Source organism: Amphiprion ocellaris, chromosome 24 (genome assembly GCF_022539595.1).
Source record: "Amphiprion ocellaris isolate individual 3 ecotype Okinawa chromosome 24, ASM2253959v1, whole genome shotgun sequence".
Classification (NCBI taxonomy): Eukaryota; Metazoa; Chordata; class Actinopteri; family Pomacentridae; genus Amphiprion; species Amphiprion ocellaris.
In genome coordinates this window covers 4470943-4483993 of record NC_072789.1, presented here as the reverse complement: position 1 = coordinate 4483993, position 13051 = coordinate 4470943, and the positions used below count along the sequence as shown (strand labels likewise).

The 13051-nt window shown below is 39.1% G+C and overlaps 1 protein-coding gene across 1 annotated transcript; it reads left to right on the top strand.

Moving 5' to 3' along the window:
* Window positions 1-2853: 2853 nt before the first annotated feature.
* Window positions 2854-11735, top strand: cyyr1 (cysteine/tyrosine-rich 1). The gene is made up of 4 exons (XM_023280566.3): window positions 2854-3201; window positions 7042-7141; window positions 8202-8362; window positions 10640-11735. Exons 1-4 carry the CDS (start codon window positions 3114-3116, stop codon window positions 10771-10773), a joined length of 483 nt encoding a protein of 160 aa, XP_023136334.1. The 5' UTR covers window positions 2854-3113; the 3' UTR covers window positions 10774-11735.
* Window positions 11736-13051: the final 1316 nt, after the last annotated feature.

Sequence of the window (13051 nt, the reverse complement as noted above, 5' to 3'; positions counted from 1 at the left end):
TTGACCCTGAGGACGATGATCTCCCGCCCTGTCGGCTCCACGGCAGCACAAAGGAAATCATTACCCTCTAATTATAGATGGTTAGGAGAGAAGATTGGCCATCTCTGTAATCTGCGTAATAGCGTAATGTGTCACCAGACTTGTAAGCCTAAACAACTGGTTTCGGTGAGCATGTATACCTGATGTTTTCTTTTTTTTTTCATTCTTTCTGGTGTTCCGATTAACAGAAAATCATAAAACTGTGCAGGAAATTCGCGCTGAAGTTTTTTACCTGCTTGTTTTTGCATGTCTCCACATCACATCATTACGGCTTGAAAGAAACATCTGGAAGGCATTGTGAATCATCGCTTCTCAATGTGGGTGGCATTTCCGAGAACTAAATTATCTTCATCCTTTTTGTCACCCTCGGTTGCCCGTAAAGTTTGTTTAAATTATCGCAAACTTCATCCAGTTTTCCAGCTGCGAAAGCTTTAATATTTAAAAAATCTAAATGCATCATGGCTAAAAGCTCATGGAAGGCCTTAGGCACTCTTTTAAGTCAAAAATATTCCTTGTTCCGACCGCTCGTATAGCTCAATGCGTTGAGCGGGCGACCCATGTACAGGGCTGGTCCCTGACGCAGCTGGCCCGGGTTCGATTCCCGCTCGCGGCCCTTTGCTGCATGTCTTTTCCTGACTCTTCTCCCATTTCCTGTCTCTCTCTCACTGCACTTATCCAATAAAGCTCATAAAAGGCCAAAAAAATAACTTTAAAAACAAAAATATTCCTTATTCCTTCTTGTATATTCATCATTTACTGATAAAATCCTCAATTAAATCATCTTTATGCATATGTATTTAAAAATTCTAGCTTAATGAATATTCCCAGCCTTTGCAGAATATAATTTCGATCTTAAATGATCAGTTTTGTGAAACTATCCACCACATTATTTCCCCACAAATGTTGCCTTTACTAAAGATATAATATTCTAAAGAATGCATGAAAATGTCTCTTCCAACTGTAATTGTTTTAAGTTCATTCAGCTCAGAAATGTAAGTATTCCTGCTGCTACCTTTTAAATGTGAGTTCACAGCATGCTGGCTGCTGATTTGTAGTCGGCTCACAATCGTGATCATCAGCAGGCAGCTGACGTAGTGTTCACTTGTCATAGTTACAGTGACGCTGTGCCGCTATCTCACAATGATACAGAAATCTTTAACAAATCCATGGATCCAGACTATAAGCTGCATCACTGTCAAAATCTAATCACTTGGTCCTTGTGTCATTTCTGACCTTCCCTGAAAATTTCATCCAAATCCCTTAGTCCGTTTATTAGTAATATTGTCCACAGACAGACAAACCAACTACGATTGTCACATAAATTCCACCAAGGCTCCGCCTCCTTGGCAGAGTAATAAGCAAAACTTATTGAGTAAACTGGAAAACATGAGTTGATTTGACGGACCTCCATAGTGATGTTTTACAGTGTAGCATGGACTTGCTTGAGGACCTCAATTAGCACTAACTCAGATAAGAAGATTTTCGCTGCATCAAAACTAAATAGACACTAATCTTATCGAGTGTGTGTGTTTGAGGCGGTTTGTCATGATAACTAGGTTTCCTCCACCTTGACTTGATATGTTCAGATTTCTAAACCCATCAGGGCACTAGTTGGTGTAATTCATGGAGCCTGAAATAGAACTCCGTAACAAATCTGTTGCCATCCAGGTGTGAAGTCACTCTGGTTACTCTTTCATCTGATGCAGGTCGTGATGTGACGCAAGCAGGAGAATTTCAAGGAGAGGAGACGTGCACGGGGACGCGCACGCATGCACGTACGTAGAAACCAATGCACTCGCGGTTGTTCTCCTGCTGTCAAGTCAGACAGACATAACGACAGGAAATGCCTCGAAATAAAAGCCCCAAAACCTGAAACGCTTTTAAACGTGACTATTTCCAGTGGGTGATTGTGTATAAATTACAGTATAGGTTAAGGGAGTAATGCAACATTTTTAATACAATCCAACAAAAACAAATAATATATATAAATGGATATACATGCTTTTATTTTAAATGACAAATGGTGACGGGCTGCACAGTGGCGTAGTGGTTAGCACTTTCGCCTTGCAGCGAGAAGATCCCTGGTTCGCGTCCCGGCTTTCCCGGGATCTTTCTGCATGGAGTTTGCATGTTCTCCCTGTGCATGCGTGGGTTCTCTCCGGGTACTCCGGCTTCCTCCCACAGTCCAAAAATATGCTGAGGTTAATTGATTACTCTAAATTGCCCGTAGGTGTGAATGTGAGAGTGATTGTTTGTCTATATATGTAGCCCTGCGACAGACTGGCGACCTGTCCAGGGTGTCCCCTGCCTTCGCCCGAGTCAGCTGGGATAGGCTCCAGCACCCCCCGCGACCCTAGTGAGGATTAAGCGGTGTATAGATAATGGATGGATGGATGGACAAATGGTGACATAAAATCACAGAAAAAAGCATTAATTTATTTAAAATGAAAAATTATTATTTTTAAGGCAAATTATGTATAAAAAGAGTGAAAAATGGCAAATATTACAAATAAAATATTTTAATATCATCAAAGAAACATATCAATTTACATGATGACTGTAAAACAAACAAACAGGTCAAAACTATACTATTATTATTATTATTATTATTATTATTATTATTATTATTATTATTATTATTATTATTATTATTATTATTATTATTATTATTATTATTATTATTATTATTATTATATTTCCACTCTTATTTTGAAAGTGTCCACCAGAAGCTGTATCTGTCATTGCTGCTGCCTTCACGCTGCTCTCTCTCCTCAGTGTAAACTCTGCAGGGTAATTTGAGCAAACGGGGGATGGGAGGGGAATGAAAGGCTCAGATCAGCCGGAGGTGTGGGAACAGGACGCAGGAAGAGACGCGCACACGTGGAGGAACAAACGGAGCTCCACTTTCCAACAAGTCACAGCGAGTCTTTGCACCGGCGAGGAGGCAGGAATCAAACAATGCTGCTGGAGGAGGCAAAAAGGTGACTGGAGCGAGAAGGGGAAGCTTTTTGTTGTCTTCTGTCACTGATTGAGAAGAATCAAAAGCAGCCTGGAAAGTGGGCGCAGAGGAGATCATGGAAAACCCCTGGAGGAGGAGGAGGAGGACGCAGGCGGTGAGATGGAAGTGGCTGAGGAGCTCGCTGCTGCTGTGTTTATTCACTGGTGAGTTTGTTTCAATCAAGCCCATAATTTACCTCTAAGTTGGGCCGAGAGGTGCGTCTTCATGTCTGTGTGGGAAATGTGTGAAATTATGGTGATGTTTCAGGGAAAACCGCCACTTTAGGTGTATTTTTCTGGAAACTTTGCTCTGTGGTACAGTGCTGCTGCTGCTTCTGGAGGGGGGCAGGGGGTGAGGACTGAGCCTGGCTGGGTGGGTGGGTGGGGGTGAAGGACATAGTGCCATTGTCTCCCAGCGTGTGGAGAGACAGGAGCCAGGACCTCAGAGGACCACCCAGACAGAGCTCAGCACACTGGGACCTCCTAATGACATAACAGCTTTTTATGTTCCATTTAAAAAAAGGTGCATCCCAGATTCAAGAAAGCGTCCATCAAAAGTTGCTCTGATTGCAGAAAAATATGCTTTCTCGTAATACAATCTGATTTAAAGCAGCACAACGTTCATTTTTTTGTGTTGCATCCCTATTTTTATATATAAGTTTACTGCAAAAAGCCTCCTCAACATTAAATAGGAGCTTTTTATGTTAAATTAAATAGGTGCGTCCCAGAAGTTGCTCTGATCGCAGAATAGCATGCTTTCTGGTCATGAGATCAGATTTTAAAGCAGCACAACATTCTGTTTTTTTCTGTTGCATCCCTACTTTTTGTTCTATTTTGCAACTTTATTGCAGAAAGCCTCCTCTAATTGACATGCTGGGACCTCCTATTGACATTGAAATACATCCTTTTTTGTTTGCAGAAAAGCATGCATTCTAGTCAAAAAATGTGATTTCAAAGCAGCAAAATATCCATTTCTTTCCATTGCATCCTTACTTTTATATGCAAGTCTATTACAAAAAGCCTAAATATGCAGTTTTTTTTGTTAAATTGAAAAAGTGCATCCCAAAAGTTGCTCTGATTGCAGAAAAACATTTTTTCTAGTCATAAAATGTGATTCTAAAGCAGCAAAACATTCAGTTTTCTCCATTGCATCCCTACTTTTACATGTAAATTTCTTGCAAAAAGCTTCCGCTACATTAAATAGGCAGTTTTTTATCGTCAATTTAATAGGTGCATCCCATTTACCAGAAATCATTCATCAAAAGTTGCTCTGATTGCAGAATAGCATGCTTTCTGGTCATGAAATCTGATTTTAACGCAGCACATAATTCAGTTTTTTGTGTTGCATCCCTACTTTTTGTACTATTTTGCAAGTTCATTGCAAAAATCCTCCTCTAGCATGCACATTGGGACCTCTTTTGGCATTAGATAGGCAGCTTTTTATGTTAAACTAAAAAGGTGCATCCCATTTTCTAGAAAACACAAAACAAAAGTTGCTCTGATTGCAGAAAAACATGCTTTCTAGTAATAAGAGGAGATTTTAAAGCAGCAGAACATAAATTTTTCTTCACTGCATCCCTACTTTTTATTTAAGTTTACTACAAAAAGCCTCCTTTTGCAGTAATAAAAAGCCAGTTTCCCTGCTTCTACCTGTATCTGAACGCCGCGCATGGAAATGTGCTTTTAAGCCTCGAGGCACATCATTTGAGTGATTGCTGAGAGAACCCAGATCCCAACACACACATGCACTCGCTGCTTGTTTTCTTTGCGGCGCTCTTCATTTGAAGTGATTGTGAAACACTCCAGTCTTTCCTGTCTGTACGCAAAAACACACACACAGAAACACACACAAATATGGCAGCAAAAAGAAGCCTTCCAGATGAAAAGTGTCGTGACGGCAGGTGGGACGAGTACACACTGAGAGGAACAGCTGTGTGTACAATGCTTGTGAATGAGAGGGAGCGAGAGGAGGGCTAATAAACCACATTAATCACACACACAAAAGCCTGTAATAGATCCTTCCAATGCCACGTCGGCCCGGAGCACTTATCGGCCGTGCTAAATGTAAGATCCTCATGCCGGATCATGAGTTGCGTGGACGCACAAGTGGCAAAGCTCTTAATTCGTGTTAAATTGATGTCCAGGCAAACGCACACACGTCCCGCTGCATCCAGTTCTAATGATCTCCCACTCAAAGGGGAATTAATTCAGATGCTGCATGGTCGAGGCTCACGATCTGTCGTGTGTTGATTTCAGCACTCTTTGCTCCTGAGAACGCTCTAACATCAGCTCTCCACGCTGCTGCTAAAGGAGCACTCCAGCTATTTATTACCGCATAAAGTTAGAGGACTTGGAGGTCTTTTAAGAGACAGCAGAGGCAGAGAAATCCTGATTCAACCTCCAAAAACACCAGAAACTAAACTTCTCATAATACAAAGTTGCCTCATGAACGTCCATAATTATCAAACTCAATGCAGCTTAATTGAATAAAATGCAATTTGCAGAAGCCAAAGCTACCCCGAGTCAAAGAAACCTTTCACAGTGAAACCCTTCGAAAATTTGGATCAAAATTTTTTCTCCTCTACGCCGGCAACTGACAATTATTTTCCTGATGAATAAATTAAATCTTTTCAGAAATGCCAGAAAATGGTGATAAATGACAGTTTTAATTATGGTTTTGACTTGGACACAACACAATTTGGCACCTGCAGGTTACAGTTGTTGTTGTTTGTCTGATTAATCATCTAGAACCCAAAGATAATAACTCTGCTGCCACTGGAGATAAAGGGGAAAAAAAAAACAGATCTTCTCACTTGAGTGGATGGAATTGGGGTTATTTTCTCAATTAAGTTTTGTGTAGAGTAAATTTTGACACAGATTTCCATTTTTACTGCCACCGTTTAGATTTTCGATCAATCTCTTGATCGTTAATGATCTTTATCGAGGCAGCAGGAGCCTTAACTTATTTTTTCCTTCATCTCAATGATGCATCAGCGGCTCATTTTTATTTGAAGTTTGATTTTGATCAAATAGCTTCAACCTTTTTATTCGGCAAATTATTTTTGCTCAAATCAAAATCCAAAATTTTGGTTCCTTAAGGTCACCAAGTTTCATCCAGGTCCCTTCCAGGACACTCTCACGTGGCTGAATTGTTATTAAAATGGAAAAGAAGGCATTTCTGGTGTCTGGTTGTGGTTCATGTTCATCCAGTATGCGTCCTACAGTGTTTGATTCATCTGGATTTGCTCCTTCAGTCACGTGGAAAAATAAATCTTGCATGTCGAGCTTTAACTAGCAAAGCCGTTACCTGGTAACGGTTGCTATGTAATCTTTGTTTTAGATTGCGCGTGTGATCAGGAAGCTCTTTTCATTTTTCATTTTGAACAGAATTTTTAAAAACAGATGACTAAACCGGACATTTAATCAGGTGCAGCATTGGAAGTTTTGTGTTTTTGAACAAAACAGAAGAATTAAGAAAAGCTCAGCTGTAGATGAAGACTTAAGTAAATCTCCCAGTGGTTTTTAATTTTCTCTGGCTGATATTAATAAAAAGAACAAATCTCATGCTTGTGCAGGCTAGCAGGGTTGGCTGGCTTTATTGGTTCCTGAGTGAGTTGCCCTGCAGGTATAGATGGTTTATTTTTAAAACGGGTTCTCTGGTTCTCTGAGCTCCTAATAAATCAGCTGTCTTGATGCTTTTAAATCTGTCTTTAAAGGTATAAATAGCAGCCGCTGGTGGAGGTCGTGCTGCTTTGAGGTTAGTTCATGAAAGGTGTCATTATGGAGGTTTTTTTTAATTTTTATTTTTACTCCATCAAAGGAAAGGGTAAAAACATTGCCACGGTAACACCACCCAGCTGGACAGTTTCTATTATAAGTGGACCCCTGTGACTTTTTAACACCTAGATTCATTTAACCCTGTTTAGCTTCTTGACTAATTTATTGAAGAGACTTTCTCACAGGCTTCATCCTCACTTAAATAGTGCGTTGATGTGTGTGTTTTAGGTGGAAGTGAGGCCCAGTGTGAAGGATGTATAGAGTACTGCTGTGATGGATCGCCACCTTTCTGCTGCTCCTACTACGCCTATGTTGGAGACGTCCTCTCGTAAGTTAACGCACAAACACGACAACCTTTTCTTTTTTTGGCTTCTGTCAATGCTAAACTGACATTTATTCACTAAAATGTCTGAATTTAATAACAACCACCTTCTAATTAGCTAAACAATAATAAAATGAGATTGTTCAAAAATTGTTTTGATTGTGTTCCTTTTTTGTAATTTTGTGTCTCGTTTTTGTGATTTTTCTGTCTCGTTTTTGTCATTTTGTGTCTCGGGTTTTGTCGTTTTCTGGCTTGTTTTTGTCATTTTGTGTCTCAATTTTGTTGTTTCACGTCTCGTTTTTGTTGTTTCCTGTCTTCTTGTTGTTTCCTGTCTCGTTTATTCCCATTTTGCATCTCGTTTTGTCATTTTGTGTCTCAGTTTTTAATAGAAAATGGCTGGATATCACTAAAATGTCAACTAAATAACTGTCCAAATTGACATAAATGTCAACTGTGATACCTGTCAACTATGGAACAAAAAATCCCCCAATTATATTGACCCTGTAGGTGTATCAGTCAGATTGAAATAAGAAAGAACTAATTCACACAGCAGCTGTTCCTTAACAAGCAGAAGACCCTTCAAAGGATCTGACCCTTGACCTGTTTCTGCCATTACTCAGCACAACGCCTTTAACGCATTCACCCCCCTCCCAGACTTCTGCATCCATTAAGGGTTTTTTTTAAGTAACTATTCCAATAATTTTATATTTGTAGTAATTTTTTTTAGTGGGAAACATCAGAATTTGCTGCTCCTCCAAGCAGTGAATCTGACACACTGACTAACGCTGCGAATGGAGACGTAACAAACCTGTCAGCGATGAGTCTTGTTCTATTTAGTGGCGCCAAATCACACACTCCTCTGCAGTGAACAAACACACACACAGGTTCTGTCGCTACTGTCGCACGACTCGCGCACAAACACGATTCGCACAACCGAGTTACATCAGATGCCACATATCATCTCCATGGCAGCAACTTAGAAGTACTGGTGGCAGGAAGACAGCTGCCTCCTCTCACACTGAACTGGTTGCCTCACAATGTGTGTGTGTTTGTGTGTGTTTTTCAGGGGCACTGCCATCTCTGGGATCGTGTTCGGTGTTGTGTTTTTGATGGGGGCGGTGGCAGCCTTGTTCCTCTGTGTGTGCATGTGCATGAAGAACGGGCGTGGCGCTCGGGTCGGCGTCTTCAGCACCTCCTACATCAACACTGTGACCCAGGGCTACCCAGGTGGGGCGACACGCACAAACGCACAACTGTAAAGGACGTACACAAAACCACACGATGCGCCTGGAACTACTCGGGTCTGAAATAATGAAGGCCACACATCATACAGATGTCTTTTAACTAGGGATGGCCGATATTGGCTTTTTTGCCGATATTGTCCAACTCTCAATTTCCAATTCCGATATCAACCGATTCCGATATATGTGGGCTATTTAACTAATCTTAGGTAATATCACACATTTCTCATGCCGTGGAATTAACACATTATGACTGATTTTATTGTTGCATTCTCAAACGCAACAAGGCTTTCAAATGAAAATATTGTCTGAGCAAAATAAGAAAACTGCTTCAACTTAAGTTATAGAAAAAATGCCATATTCATGTCATATTTATTTTTTTAATTGTCTCAAACAACAGTTCACACTTTCCCTCCCTCCATGAGTCTATTACATAAATCCAGGCATTATTTTATCGGTTTTCATGATAGGCAAAAATAACCAATAACGATATTACATTTTTATGCCAAAATCGAACTGATATTGTTGGACATCCCTAAACTAAAATGAGTTTGACACCCCTGCAGTAAAGCATCAATTCATAACTTGCATTATTTCCCACCATTATTAACCGTAACCTTTTTCACGTAGTATATTTTATCAGGAAGCGGTTTCAGCTTCTTCATTATTGTCCATGTGATGATTTAGACACAAACAGCACAGATTGTATCACCGTGAAACCTCATCTCCTGTCCTCAAGAGACCCAAACTGAATAGAAAACAGCAAACACAAAGAAACTGAAAAGACATAATATGGTACAGGATCCACCGTGGCCTCGAGCAATATTCCTCAACACAAAGAGGATTATTTTCCGAATGTAAAAGCTCAAACTCCGCTGTGACCTCTATTCGATCCTCATAACTGCTTTCTGAAAGTCTCATAACTGCCTCCCATTTTCCTGCTTTTTTACCAGCTTTGTTTTTGTTCTTCGTCCACTGTCGCTCTTTACTGCCTGTCACACTTTGTTCCCGCTTAAGGGGAGAAAATGGTGACAGTGTTTTCTGCATCGTCCTCCTCACAGGTACATTGTCTCCCCAGCCCCAGGAATGCTATTTGTTTTTTTCTGGGGCTTATCATTTATTTATCATGTCTCGTTCTCCTTTGTGTATCGCCTTCATGCTACGCTGGACGAGCGCTTTTCACGCTGCCCTGCATCTCTGATCATGTTTCCTGTACATGCTGCTCGACATGGTGCAATATGAATGTTTATCTGCTGCATGTAGCGACGTTGATATGACTTATTTCCCGTCTTTACACTGGATGCTGCCGTTGTGCTGTTATTTTCCTCCTTCAGTGGTACAAATGTGATCAACTCTACATGCTTTTTTCAGTTTAAAATAATAATAATAGGTTTTAGTGAAGCCACCCCTCAGTTTGGAGTAGGGTTTAACTTAAGTAATCTTTTCTTTCATGTGAATTGTGTGTTTCCTTGGTCAACAAAACAGACTTTTACTGTCATTTTTGACTTCATGCAGTGCAGGTCTCAGGCCCTTTTTCCCCCCAGAGACTGCAATTTCTCAATTCAGCCACTAGAGAGTGCAACTGTTCTGTCAAGCTCCATATAAAATCAGGCCAGGTAGCCTGAACTGAGGTTGGCCTCATTAACCCCGGAAAAGCCACTGCTGCAGAAATACGTCAGTTTTATTTTTTTTTAATATTCTTTTCTGTTTCACACACAATATAGAAGCAAAAAAATAAAGACAAAATTAAAGCAAATATAGAAAAAAAATAGCAAAAATCTTATATATGTGTGTTTTGTTTTTTGCTTATATTCGCTGTATATATATATATATGTATATATATGTATATAATTTTTGCAATTTTTTTGTTTTATGTTTTTTGCTTCTGCATTTGGTTTATACATTATTTTTTTAGTTTCATTTTATTTTTTGCTAATTTTTTCTATATTTTTTCAATAATTACAAATGTCACATTCCCTCCATGTTTCACCCTGTAAAACCCAAATATAGACATAAAATGAGCAAATAAATAAAATAAACAAACAAATATATATATATATATATATATGTACTTTTTTTGCAAATTTTGGGTTTATATATATATATATTTTGTTTTATTTTCTTGCTCATTTTTTTTCTATACCTTTGGGTCTTCCAGGGTTAAACATGGAAGAATTGTGACATTTGTAATTATTGCACAAGAAATTCATGTTTTCAACCAACTTTGCAGAGTTAATTTACTTTATTCTGTTATTGAATTCAGGTCCTCCACCACCGTACACCTACGACTACGAGATGTACCCTCCGTCCCTGCACCCCCCACCCTACACCCCAACCCAGTCTCGACCAGCAAACTACTCCCCGCCTCCTCCTTACCCCGGCTGCACCCGCAAGTGAAACCCCGCTGCAGAAGAAGCTCTAATTTCCTGGATCCCCCCCGACTTGGAGATGCCTGCAGAAATTCTAAAGTAGCTCTGCGACCCAAAATTTCCACATTAAAACATAAAGAGAGACCCGCCGCGGCATTATTCAGCCTGCCAGAACACCCTGTTCAGTGTCACTGCAATTCTGCTGCTCCGTAGTGGAGCAAATGGTGGGAAAATAATCACTTACCAAAATGTGGGTCAGGACAGCCGAAGAGCGTCTCATCACGTCTGATAGACTTACCTGTTAGCGGCCCTGCTGGCCTGCAGCTGGTACTTTTTGCTCGCTAATAACCAGTATTCTTATCTGTTCCCGCACATCAAAGGCAGTGCACCGCTTTGATGAAGTTGAAGACCACTTTTGTCAGCACGGAGGAGAACCTCACATCACTGGAGGAGAAAAAAAAAGACTTTCCAGGACACAATGTAGACTCTGCTTTTATGGAAAGTTATCCATTTTTCCTTCCTTTGTTTTTTTTTCTCTTTAAACTGTGTCAGTGACTGGGGTGGGAGTTGATGATTAAAGCTGTTTTAAACACGGCAGGTCTGGACCTGTCATGCATAGAGACAAAGACTTGAACATAATGCATAATAATGCTGACCTGAATGGCACCGAGAACTTAAAAGGCCCGGGTTGACGGTAATGAACTGGTTTTTATTGCCTTACTTGAATCATTGAGGGAAGGAAGTGAACCAAGCTCACACTGAAACAGAAAAATGTAAATCTTTTGTGAATTGTGAAGCATTCGTAAAGCGAATCGCAGTCGCGGGCTAACTGAGGTTTTAAATTTAAAGTGGCCTCGCTGTGCTACGACTGACTCATGTGATCTGTGAATGATGGAAGGGATTTAACCATATAAATAATGTCGGGTAAATATGTGTTTCTTTACCATTTCAGTGGTTGTGTTGTAAATTAAAGATGTTTTTAAGTATGAACATTGACTCTGGTCTCCATTTATTGATATGAAGGATCAATAATGTGAGTTAGTTTGTCTAAATGCTAAATGTAGTATGCTAAAAATACCTGAATGTCCTTCTACAGGGGTGTCAAACTCATCTTAGTTCAGGGGCCACATTCAGCCCAGTTTGATCTCAAGTGGACTGAACCAGTAAAATCAGAGCATAATAACCTATAAATAACCACAACTCTAAATACTTCCCTTTACTTTAGTGCAAAAACTTAAGGAACTTAAGGAACTATTTTTGCAAAACATCATGAACAACATCATGAACAACTTGAGATTTCTTAAGAAAAATTCATTCAATTTCAGCAATATTATGCCTCAGTTTATCATTTATACATTACAGATCACAGTGTCTACAAAAAGGCACAAACTTTTAGTCAGGTATGTGGAACTGAACAACATAGTATTTTACTTTCTGATCAAAACGACAAAAATCATACAACAGACACAATAGAAAATATTACAAAAATAAGACACAAAATAGCAAAAAATTGTGACAAATGAAACAAAACAGACAAAGGATTTGACAAAAAGTTACATCGTGACAAAAAATGGACAAATGACAAAAACGAGGCAAAAAATAACAAGCGAGAAACAAAACAACCAAAAAATAAGACAAAAAACAGAAGCGAGACAAAAAGGAAACACGAAACAAGAGCATGAGCCAAACAAGTCAGACAAAAAAAGACAAAAAACAACAAGAAGACAAAATATTCCAAAAATGAGCCGCAAAATGACAAAAACGAGACAAACGACATGAAACAAAACAAAAAAGAAAAAAATTAGACAAAAAAATTACAAAGCCACAAAAAAATGGACGCAAACGAGACAAAAAATTACAAACAAGGAACAAAACACCAAAAAAATACACAATAAAACACAAGTAAGACAAAAAGGAAACACAAAACGACACACAAAACAACAAATAAAGCAAAACACAAAATGTCAAAGATAAGACAAAAAAGTGTAATCAACATATAAAATGAAAATGGTTATTTCACATATCAGCAAACCCACCCCAAACAGAAGACACGTCTCCTGCTAATTTATCAACTCCATAATAAGAAAAAAATTTCAAAATGAAAAATAAAATTTTGAAAAAAATCAACATCATGTAAAACTATTGTATTTTATATGTAGGTCTTTGCAATGTACATTTAAAAAAAAGTTTTCACATGCATTTTTAATAAAAAATGAGAGAATTATCCACATTGAACCATGATCTGTGAGAGGTGGTGACGCATCATCCCGGTTATGTTATCATGTTATTATTGTTATTTTCTATAA